The following is a 12,447-nucleotide window of genomic DNA, read 5'->3' as shown; positions in this document are numbered from 1 at the left end:
TCCAACATCCGTTGGTCAGATGGTTTTGGGTAGCCTATGCTTTTTGGGGGATGGGCTTGTTGTTGGGTAGAACAGAAAGACCATGTAATCGTATTAAGCAAACGGAACTGGTAGCTGGCCGAGCACGTGTTTGCCAAGAGTGGATAGGGCCAAGAGGGAAATATAGGTATGAGGGGGTGGTCAGCCAGACGGGTGGACAGGTGGGCATTGTGGCATGGGGCACAGGGGTACTTAAAGGTAATTGTATTTGTGCACTGCAAACATGGCGTGTTTTATTAACAGAGGGAGAAAGAGCGAGAGTGGAATGTGTTTACTCATATGTCTTGTCAAAGACAAGTTAATTATTTTAACATGAGTGTGTGTGTGTGCGTTGTTTATTTTTGGCCATCGACTTTCACACGCTCTACATTACAGCACACACAAAAAAAGCCAAATTTACATGAGGACTTTTGCTGGCTCAATATGCCTTGGCATATTGCCGTCCTTATTATAAACTTTGTATCCAGCTTTCTTTGCTTTTTCACGCCCCGTCCTTGTTGTTGAGCTTCAGAGTTTTTCCAAATATTTGCACAATATTTGTCAGAATTAATTAACAATATGAAATGAAAAGGGGAGAAAGAGCGAGCACTGTGTTGCCGTCTCAACATATTTCAAGTTTTCTTTTCATACCAACACTTGTTTACTTGAAAGCGCTTTGCATAAATTGCAGAACACAAGACGTACAAAAAATATGCACAATTTAATTAAATTTATGCGAGCAAATTTCTTTGGTCTGGCAAATACCAAATAAATAAAAGCCTGGCTCTCTACGAAATGCTTAACAATTATCCACAAGTAGAAATTTAAAGACGTCCAAAAAAGACAACTATGGAAAGTGATAACTAAGAGTTGAAGGATAAATAACAAGAAAGAAAATTAACTTCGAGAAACAGATAAATCGATTCAGATTTTGATGCTGATTAAGAATATATATGATTTATAGAATCGGAAACGACTTCTTTACTGCGTTTTAAGCTACTGACTAGAGTATCCTGTAAGCAAATAAAAAGTCAATTATAATGTTAGAACAACATGAGTTCAAAGGCTTACTCTCTTTTAAAAAAAAACTATTTTAAAAGGTTTAAAAAATTTTGAAAAATATGAATTAGTCACCAAATTCTGTACTTGTTAAAGTAAGAGTAGTTCAAGGTTCACAAACTTTGCAGATTGCAGGTTATATAAATATTTACAACATTTTTATTACTGGAAAAACTGAAGTTATACCTATGATAGTATTTTAGCTATATTTGTTGATTGATGTACATTAGGCAATTTATTAATTACAATATAACTTGAAGACTAATTACTAATTTATTCATTACCATTAATACTTCCTGTTTCTGTTAAGTAATTCAGAATATCTTCTTACCCATTTGCCCCTGTAATTCATACTACAATCCATCACTATCCGTATTTTGGTCATTTATCTTTCCAACCTTCCCAGAATTCTTGGTTATTCCGCCGAGATCTGTCACGTTGTATCCCCCTGCTCATCATCATCATCATCGTGAAGGGCTAACGAAGCAGCCGAAAACCTGCTTATAATTACCCCACCAGATTACACATTGCCTAACAAGGCCCATTCATTAATGTCGTCAAATCCTTGAAGGACAGGCAACACCGTCATCTCCAGCAAATCTGCAACATTATGTCAACACACTCTCCCACACACACACACAGGGAGCTAGCAAATGGGCCACGTTAATGGCCCTTGCCAGGAAGCCCAAGCCCCCTGAGACTTTCACAAAGTTGCAGTTTCTGCAAATGCCATAAAAAGCCAAACAGAAATGGCAGCAACAGCAGTGGCAACAATAAAAGCCAAAACATCTAGGCTGCAGAGATCTCAGTTTTGGCCACTGGCTTTTATTTCAGGTGGACGTGAAATTTCCAGAATGAAAACGCATCGGTTTTATGGCTCTTTTTGCGCTAGTTAACATTTTTGCAGCTACCATAATGTCGCACTGTTACCTGCAGGTGCCAGGCAGTGACATTGCCAGCTTAACGATTGCCCAAAAAACATTAAATTCATCAAAGGAAAATGGTACGAAAATCTTGTTAAAGTTTTATGTTTAATTACCTTTTCGAGAAAAAAAACAATCTTGCTAAAAGCTTGCAATGACCTGCAGGAAATTTATTTTCGTGAACAGAAACTTGCTTTTAAATTACATTGGATTAATAAATGATTGATATTTTAATCAAAGAATTGAATCTCACAAAAATGTAGTAAATATATTTATGATTATACTTTAAAAGAATTAATGTAGTTATGTTCTTCAATGTTTTTCAATCTAAATTCAGCTCTTTTTAAAAATTTATATAGTAGTTTATCGCTTGTGATAACTTTTAATTCCCAACTGGTTTGTCAGCATGAAAATGGACAAAATTGTTGTTTGTTCCATGTTGAATAGCTTTTCCCCGGCTAGAAGAGGAAGGGAAAAGTGCTTGCCACTCGGCAATGTCTCTTCTGCAACTTGAACAACTCGAGGCTTCTTCTCTGGCAATTCGAGATTGCCTCTCCAGGACACTCAGCCCCATCTCATACCCTTGCCGCCCCGGTAACTTGGCTCTTGGCCAGTTTGAGCCAACCGTGCACCTTTCATGCTGCCTGTGTTTACAAGCTAAATTCATTCGCTGCCTCTCGTCGCCTGCCGTCATCAGCAATGTGATGATATCCATGTACGCCCGATAGTTCCCCCACCTTGTATTCCTTCATCCTGAGACCACCTTTTTCCCTATCTACCATGCAACCAGGTATTGCATTTTTTTTTGCATCTCGGTCCTCATTGTTGTTAGCCTCCTGACAATGCAGTTGGTAATGGCAAAATGGCAGCAGCAGCAACAACAACGGTAACTGGAGCCTCATCAGCATCATCAGGATCTATTGCCTGGCGGCAGACTGACAACACGGTGTGCACTTGGAGAAATAAGAAGGGTCTTTCATATTTTAAAATTTGAATTATGTATGAAAAGAATATTGAATTTAATTCATTAAAACAGCCAAAGACTCGGAAGTATACAATAAATTCTATCTTCAAAACCTATAAGATGAAATGGTTTTGATTTCAATATGTTTCTAGTATTTCATATTCTTAATTGATTGTTCTAAAGCACTTTAAATTGAAATTGTAGGCGTGTATTCATATCTTTATATACTAATAAAAACTATTTGATTTCTAAAACCTTTTTGATAATATTTTTCCCCGAGTGCACAATGTTTTTGCGGCTGCGTATGCACCAGTTACCATGGCGATATATGATAAGTTTATGCGAGTCAGTCAACGTTAACGTTTGCATCTTTCAATTTGTGCAACGACTCTAATTTCTATCCCTAGTTGGTCAGCTCCCTACATTTTCCCGCATTATCTGGCTATAATCCCAACATTATGACTGACGTTGGACAAAACGTCGGACTCGAACAATATGGCCAACAAATGCCTCACTCCCCATTCCCCCCAGGACTGCAACAGTTGCTGACCACTGGCCGCTGACCATTTGGCCAAGTTAAGTCGGATTTATGTTGATGGTGCAGTCAAGTTATGAGTCGCCTAGCTGCGAATCCTAGTCCTGATCCTGGGCCAGTCGCTAGTCATTCCATGTCCTCGCGTCCTGGTCCGTTGCCATAGCAAAATGTCCGTTTCTTTGGTGCTTCACTATAATTGACGTTACAGGTTTCAGTTCACAGTTTGCTACTGGACTTCTTTTTTGTCGTGAATATTCAGCGAATGTCATGGAAAAAAAGTATTCTTTGCTTTAAGAGATGTGTAAAAAAAAAAAGGGAAATGTAGTTAACTTTTTGTCTGTAGAAGCATATGTGTCTGGAAATTGTTTGGTGCTTCACACACCGTGAAGAAAAACTATAATTAAATTAGCTTTCTGAGCATTATAATTGGTTATTATAATTTTTTCTGCAAAATTTTTAACATGCAGTATCAAATTTGAAGTATTTAAAACAAATAAGCCAGGAGACATAATTGATAGTTTTAACATACTTATCTTTAGAGGATCATATATTGTATAGCAAGGCAGTTATATATATTTGTTCCAGATATTTGACATTATTTTAGTAATATAAAATAGAGGTATATTTCAATGTGTTTATACTAAACTATCGACCTATTTTAGACATGTTACTAACTGTCACAATACTCTGAACTTCCATCCCTCCCTCGAACGATTCATGAGAGTACCCAAAAAGCACCGAAACTAACCCAAATCCTCTCAACATATGTGTGATATGCGAACAAGTTCTAGGGTTTATTTTGACACATATGTGTGATGGGAAAATGGGAAAATGTAGTATACATCTGGCCATCAGCAGCAGCGAAATGAAATGGAAAGCCACATGCCGGCATTATGGATTAGTTCTCCAGCTTTTGGAGCTGACAAATAAAACTATTCTCGACTGTCACACAAAGTGTTGAGCTTTGAGGGTTTATACGTACATAGTTTGTGCTTTAGTTTAAGTTTACATTTGAAAACTTTTAGTTTTTAGAGAACATTTAGTCTTAAATCTATAAAAGTTTATTGGGTGTTTATAAATATTTCGATAGGATTTATCAAGCTGAGTTATAACCGATGACATTTATTTAATATTTTCATTTATAATACTGCAGTTTTTTTCCACTCCCTTTAGCAATCAATTTGCTGGATTCAAATAAAATACAATAATAATTGCATCAGGCCTGGCAATTGTTAACCAATTGTTGCGGCAACCCTTTTAACTATTTAATTGCCACTTGAGAGCGGCAAACCAAAAGCTTTTCACCATTCTTTAACAATTGTTGCGGCAAATATTATCCCAGAGTATTCATGATATTTGTTGTATGCTCTCTTCACAATTTTTCCAGATTGCAAATTGAAATGGCAACAATGTGAGCTACCACAAGAGCAGCAGCAATCCCAACCAAAAAGAGCTCTAAAAAAATAAGCAGCATTGAGAAAAAAGAAAACAAACAAAAACAAAAAGCAGAATATACCAAATAGAAGGGACAAATCATAAAATTGCAGACTGTGAGCTGCAGGATGCGAATGCGATGCGAAGGCGACGCAGATTGCATTCAAGGACCGCTGGGCCAGCGAACAATCGGTGGAGCAAACAATGCGAACTAATAAAGCACTTAAGCGGATAGACAACGACGACGACGACCAGCAACGAGGACATCCAAGTGGAAGCAATATTCCAACTTCATCTCCGGCAGGAGCAACAGCAGCTTCGGCACTAATCAAAGTTACATTTTCTGTACCACGGGGCGTATGATCAACGTGCATCGGATTGATACGCAGACAATGGCGCAACTGCCCCAAATTAGACGCGACACGATTCGCCACGGTCCCCCGTTGGGACACTCGCAATGGGAGAGCGAGGACGAGGTCCTCGGCACCTCTCGAACAACCACACCGCTGACAGCCAATGGTGCCACCACCACTGGACTGGTGGCTGTCCAGCCGAAGGACATGCAACGAAACCACCTGCTAAAGATGCCAACCGCAACAATAGAGAAACCAACGATAACAGCCACCAAATCATCATCATCAGCAGCAGCAGCAGCAGTAGCATCATCGTCAGCAGTAAGAGTCCCTCGCCGGGCACTAAGGATACTGGCCCAGAGCCTGCTGCTTCCAGCCCTAATCCTGGGCGTACTTGTGGGCAGCAGCCAGGCGGGTTTCGCCTGCCTCAGCAATCCCTGTGTATTCGGTGTCTGCATCGATGGCCTGAACAGGTGAGTTCACGTAGATAACTCAATACAGCAAATGGGGACAAATGGGGGATGGCAATTACACTGAAATTAAATTAATTTTACTTGCTTTACCACTAAAAAAAGATATAAAATGCTGGGTTTCTTCACTGCTGATCAAGTAGTTTGAAAATTTGCAGCACTTCCTTGCACTTCACTAGATCCTGGGGACCATCTATAGTACCAGTTTTTTATCATACTTATTATGGGCCCAGGCAACGTCCAATAAGCCCGTCCAACGCACTTCGAGTGGCAATAAACTTGCGCCACTTGAGCTTCAGGAGAGCTCACAGTTTCAGTTGCAGTTCCCTTCTCAGGCCATTCGATACGATACCAAATAATGGCATATGTGGAGCCCTCGATGTCGATGCTCCCCCACTTTGCAGGGAAATGAATTTGCCACAGATGTACCACCCACCTCCTCCTCCGCCTCCTTTCATTTTCCGGCAGGATTCCCTTACCGCCATCCTTCACACTTTTCTTTTTTTTTTTAATGCATGCCCGTTTAAATGGGGTTAAGTTGCGGCCACTGCAAGTGCAGGAAAAGCGAAAGAGGAAGGAGTATGCTGAGTGGGTTTCAATTGCAAGCAGCTGGAAAATTATTAACTTGGACGGTCAGCCAAAGTGCATTTTTAATGGGGAATATTTACAGCCAAGATATGCTAAATATTGCAAATATTATTAAAGAATTTTACCCAGATTGTTGAGGGAATTTAATGAAATTACAAGACTTTGCAAATCTTTTTCGTATCTTCGTTGAAAGAAATCTATGCAAATCCTTTGTCAGTATCAACTGGAATCTCTGCGTTCTCCAAGTCGGAGAATTCCCTTAAATTGCTGCACTTTCCGTCCTTCAGTGGGGTTAACTGTGAGGCTTAGCTGCCAGAGATTTCGCCCCACGATTTAGCCACAGTCAGACATATATACATTATGCACAAACAAGTTAGAAGAGGAAGGATTTTCATTTTTTTTTTTTTTTTGCTACTGCTACGCAAACCAACATCGCTCTACTTGACGCCATTTATACAACTAAGTAACTGCCATTTTATTTTTCCATGCTCACTTCGCGATATATGCAGCCCGCTAATCCCGCCCCAGAACCACCCAAGACTGCCAGTCAGGAAAAGCGGTTAAGATATTTTTTCACGATAGCTAGCTCCGCGCGAAAGCTGCAAGTCAAATGCGAAAACCAGAAGCTTGAAATGTTTCCCCGGCTGCATTTCCCAGGCTAAAAAAAAAAAAGAAAAGGAAAAAACTAAGGCGATGGATGGAAAAGTTTATGTGTTGGCAAGCGAAATTTATAGCGGCAATTAAATTTAACACGATGCCATGAGATTTAAACGGATTAACTGAATAGTTTTCGACCATCTTAAAGTTGGCAACAAAAAAAAAAGGAGAGCAACGGCGATTGATAATCGCAAAGAAGTTTACTGCCATTGAAGAACATTGATATTTTATTGGTTTATCCCGGTTTATGCTCTCGATAAGCTTGCCTTTAACCGTTTTATGAATTGGCTCTTAAAACTGTAGCGTGGCGGCCAATAAAAGTCTACTATAAAAGCTGGATACGGATTTAAGATATGATTTGTTTGGCAAATTGCCAGAACTATGTGGTGCCGTGGAGATTTGACTAAGGAAAAACTGCTTCCTTGCTTTATTATTACCTACTTTTAGGCACATCCTTGAGTGGTTTCAATTCACATGAGATTTTTGGAATATATATAGCAAAACACTTCTCACTAACTGCCTCTCAAAAACCCATCCACTTCTACAGATCGTTCCAATACCTGGTTGGCCTTCCACTTTGGTATTCAGTCCGCAGAGTGGCAGCCCAATGCCATTATGAAGTCATTTCCCAATTGCTACTGGCTGAAGGCAACAAATCAAACGGTCTCCGGGGTGAAAATTTCCAACCGAAGGCCATAATCAGCCCCGAATCTCGAGGGTTTCACTCGGTTTTTAGACAGAGGCTAACAACGGGCTGTGAGAACAACAGGCGAGTGTGTCTCTAACTTAGACCATAACAGACAAGTGCAGCGGGAGCCTTCGGCTGCCCGAGCACCTGCATCCTAATGTAATCCATTATAAAGGACAACACATAAGCCAGACCCAAGCCCCCACCAAAAACACATCCCCAGGAGTGGAGGCATGGGGGTAAACTTCTTTAATTAAGCTGGAGATGCTGTGGTTCCTGCATGTCTGCATGGAGCTCCTTCCGCTTATTCCGCCCCAGCTCCCCTGACACATTTTTGGCTCTTTGCATTTCCGCTTCCGTTTCAATTTCAATTTCAGGTAGGGCAATGAAATAGGAATAGAAATGGAAATGGAAATGGAAAAAGGAGAACCCAATCCCAAATGTCTACCAAATATTTATTTCCACAACTCAAGTGTAGTGTTGCACGTTGGCCAAATGTTTATGGCACTCAACTGGCCGAGCCAGTTGGTTGTAGGGTATATAATATGTGTGCAGTGCCTGCAGCAATGCAGGAGATCTAAATGTGAAAAGTCAGTGTAATTTATTCAGAAAATACTGTAATACTAGGGAAAATAAGTGCGAGATTGGGAATATATGGTTACAGTTTCAAGTGATCTAAGAAATATTAATGAAAATGCAATATTACAAAATTAAGTAAATTATATTCAGCCAGAAGCTTGAAATGAAGTGAAGTCATTTCCAAACCATATATATTATTGATCTTCATATCGATTCAAAGAATGAGAATATTTAGAGCTTAGTTAAGATCGATGGCCATCTGCACAGTGTATATAAACTTCGACTTCCGGAAGTTAGTTTCCTTTCTTGTTTTTAATTAGTTCCATCCGATGTATATCCACAAAAAACTATCGATTGTGTTCTCAGCTCTGCTAGTCATACAGGTTAGATAACCAGGGATTTGGGCCGTATCTATCCCGCCCATCTGGGCCAGAGAACCGTCACTTCAATTACGCCAAACTGCCATTATAGTCCAGAGTGGTGTGCACCGTGTTATCTACGCTCTCTGTACTGCCCGCCCGTGTTGTGCCATTTGCTGTAACTATTTTTATCCAAAGCATTTTGTTCGCCTTCCCGTTGCCACCACACTCTCTAACTATAATACATATTTTTTTGTTGTTTCATTTCTTTTGCTGTGCCGATGCTGCTGGTGTTTTTTCGCAACGTTTGATGCATCATTGACACAACGTTCCACCCACGGATAAACCTGGGACTCGTCCTCCGCCCACGTGTGCCGATGATAACAACAACTACTACTGCTTCTACGAACCGGAACTATGGGGAAAACTGCAACAACTATAACAGCTCGTACTCGTGTTACTGCATTGATGGCTACACAGGGATCCAGTGCCAAACGAATTGGGACGAATGCTGGTCGGGTCCCTGTCAAAATGGTGGGACATGTGTGGACGGTGTGGCCTACTACAATTGTACGTGTCCGGAAGGATTTTCCGGTAAGTGTGCTGCTTCTACCATCTATCCATGGGTGTGGGTGCGGGGTATGTGCCTGAATGGGGTTTATTTTTGGAGCATCAGAAGCATTCAACTGAAATGCACAAAACTAAACCCTTTCATAGCAAAAGAACATATTGAAGAACTAAAACTTTTACTATACTGTAAGTAATAAATGATTAATTAATTAATTTAGGAAATGCTAGGAAATACAACTAAATAGATTTGTACTACTTGAATATAGTAACATATTAGATATATTTATCCTACTAAAAAATAAACCTAGAATTACAATCTATAGCCAACGATTTGTACTACTTGTAAACCAGATTATATAAATTTATCCTACAAAAAAAATATATATAAATGCGACTCTAGAAATCCCCTTAGAATTTCAGAGTTGATTTTTCTCAGTTCACAGTGCAGTTAGGCAAATAGGAAAAACGAAGGACCAAAAGGACTTTTGCACGCAAAGCGGAGTGGCAAGCCAGTTGAGTGGGTGAAGTTCCTCTTCCGTTCCACGTGCGAAATGTATTTTTATTAAGCCAAACATAAAAAACTCTGTCTCGCTTGGTGGTTTGCACTTGGTTTAGAGACAGATCCCCGAGCCGAGAGACGCGTACTCCAGCAAATAGAGAGGAATTCCTGCCAGGACACGCAAACACACAGGATTTTCTTCTATTTTTTCTTTTTGCTTTGCCCCAAACGTATTTGTAAAATTTACGCGGTACCAGGGAGCGAGGGAGCGAAAGAAATGAAGCAAAATAAAAATATAACGTACAATGCTCGTTTTTACTTATTTTCCCGGCATTTGCTCACATGTGTCTATTCTTCTTTTTAACGCGCCCTGAGAGAGGAAAAACTCCAAATATAACATAGAGAAAAGCAAACGGGAAAAAAGAAAATAGGGAGTCATTGAAGTGCAGAAGCCTTTTATACTCTTAAAAAGAGGTGTTTGATTTGATAGGGAGAGACTTTTAGGGGGAGACTTAAGGAGTACTTTCAATAGACTTCTTTTTTTTAATAGACAATAAGGATTTACATTTGAAGGTGTTTTCAGGAAAAGAATATAAAAAAAACAGGATTGTACCTACACACAAAATCGCTTCTAAAGATAATCGTTTAAATGGTTTATAAACCTTGAGCTGTAAACACCTTGGCTTTATTCGGTTTACAAAAATATAAGACATAAATATAATAAATGCAACAAATTAGACTTGATGAGTTTAAGTTAAAGTTTTTGGTATTAAAATTATTGGAAAGATGTTGTGATCTTAAAGATTATTAATTTAATTAATTAATTATTATTAACTTATAACTAGAAATACTGATTTTGATAAGATAAAAACTTAAAATTCAAAATTTCCTTATTTTATTCGATATTCTAATATATTTTTCTCGAGTTTTAAGTCTCAACTTTGATCCCTTATACCCCTTTACTCTAAGAGTATTTGAAAAAGTGAGATGATCAAAAGCAAGCGAGAAAAACGCTTTGAGAGATCTCCAAAGACGTTAAAACGAAGGCAATGAGGAGGGACAAACAGCTGGGGGAAATTGAGGAAAATGCGGAAAGTGGAAATGGGAAATGCGAAAGCCGAAGCTGGCAAACCGGCTTTAATGTTGTCTATTGTGGTAGTCAATGTTGGGTGCTTAACGTGCCACTTGCCACGTGTGTGTGTGTGTGTTCGTATCTGTGTTGGCCAAGTACGGAAGTCTAACCATGAATGTATATAATGTTCATCCTTTCGGGCTCCGTGTACTCTCCACTCGTACGTACTACACACATAAACACATTTACTTGTGGTACGTGCGAGAAGCACTTAGTGTCCGTCCATATCCTTTTTACACTCTTTTTTCTTTCTTTTTTCTGCTCTTATCCCCTTCGAATTTAACCTCCTGAACTCTCCTCCCCTCTTCTTGGGCGTCGCCACAAAAGTTGACTTTATAAAATTTAGTGAAATTTATAGCCTTCGCATCTAGGTGTTAGATGTACACTATATTTGTATTTGTAGCCGTATCAACGCCAAACTAAAACCGAAATACAAATTGCTGCAAATTTGTTCAAGAACTTTTGCTGATGAGTTCAACGAGTGGACGACGAACACCAGCTGAACAATCAGGCCAAGAGAGAGGAGAGACATGGCCGAATGGATGCGGGGGATGTGGGATTTCCGAGTAGACCAAAGTCATTGAGTCAGTCAGTTTGGCCCCAAAAGGATCTTGGGAATAAATTACAGACAGACAGAGAGACAGACACAGAGACACAAATGCAGGCTAAGCCCGGAACATGGGTTACATGTGTTTTCCGGCTGGCCGACTGCATCCGAATTGAAATAATGAAGATGCGAATTTCGGTTGATTGAAAGTTGTGTTTTTATTTCAAGTTATCTTTTAGATTTAGAGTGTGTTTTGATTAAGCTTTAGAAAAGGTTTTGGGATGTAAAGATATTGGGTTAAAGTGCCTATAATCAAATACTATAGTCAAAGGGTATACTTTAGGCTACACAGCGTTAAAAATTTACTTATTTCAACTAATTTAATTATGAATTATATATTATATGCTAATTTTAAAGCTACATTTTCTGTTTGTAAATTATATTTTTGATTTAAATTGCGCCTTTCAATCAAGTAAAAGTACCTTACATTTTAGGTAACTATAGGAAAGTGTTGTACTTATTAAGACAAGTCACCAAATTTATATTATTTAATTAAGGGTAATGTATATATATAATTATTATTTTTACACATCTTAAAATTCCTTTTAAATTTACTACAAATCCTTTATTTAATTTATACTTTCCGATGACTGATTTCAAACATTTTCTGTCCTTTTCCAACCCTTTGCTAAACTCTTTTTTAATCCTCTAAAAAATTCAATTTCAATAAACAAAACCCATACAAAAATCTGAAATAACTGCAATTCATTCAATTGAATCACTCAAAGGACTCGTTTAGAGAGTAAATTTCCCCCAACGTGAAATAACTTTCATCGTTTTGCTCCCCAGCCGAAACAATTGCATTAATTTAACATAAATAGAGCAGAGTAGAGCGAAGCAACACAAACGCTGGAAAAACAAAGGCGGGCCAAAGTATAAGCACTGCAAATGAAATCAACACAAAAACAAATAAAATTATGCACTGCCTGCAATCTCTTTAGTGCCCCGGTTTTCCTCTCTCCCATTTTCCACCGATTTTTCCGCAGGAACTAAGCGATTCCATTGCAAATTG

At 38.9% G+C, this 12,447-nt stretch overlaps 2 protein-coding genes across 2 annotated transcripts in view; one reads left to right on the top strand and one right to left on the bottom strand.

The window, feature by feature from the left end:
• eys (eyes shut) overlaps positions 1-12,447 on the top strand; it is a 57,700-nt gene that overhangs the window by 10,317 nt on the left and 34,936 nt on the right. The window contains exons 2-3 of the mRNA XM_020956718.2: positions 4,887-5,759; positions 9,073-9,221. Of these exons, the coding sequence (XP_020812377.2) occupies positions 5,293-5,759; positions 9,073-9,221 (616 nt within the window). The 5' untranslated portion in view covers positions 4,887-5,292. The remainder of the gene's footprint in view (positions 1-4,886; positions 5,760-9,072; positions 9,222-12,447) is intronic.
• Positions 1-12,447, bottom strand: part of LOC110187332 (MKRN2 opposite strand protein) — a 29,283-nt gene that overhangs the window by 15,846 nt on the left and 990 nt on the right. The gene's annotated exons all lie outside the window — the stretch shown is intronic.

The sequence above is a fragment of the Drosophila serrata genome, unplaced genomic scaffold (assembly GCF_035046125.1).
Source record: "Drosophila serrata isolate PLE 108 unplaced genomic scaffold, ASM3504612v1 contig_249, whole genome shotgun sequence".
Classification (NCBI taxonomy): Eukaryota; Metazoa; Arthropoda; class Insecta; order Diptera; family Drosophilidae; genus Drosophila; species Drosophila serrata.
Note: the sequence above shows the minus strand (reverse complement) of the source record. Positions and strands in the feature narration are given on the sequence as shown.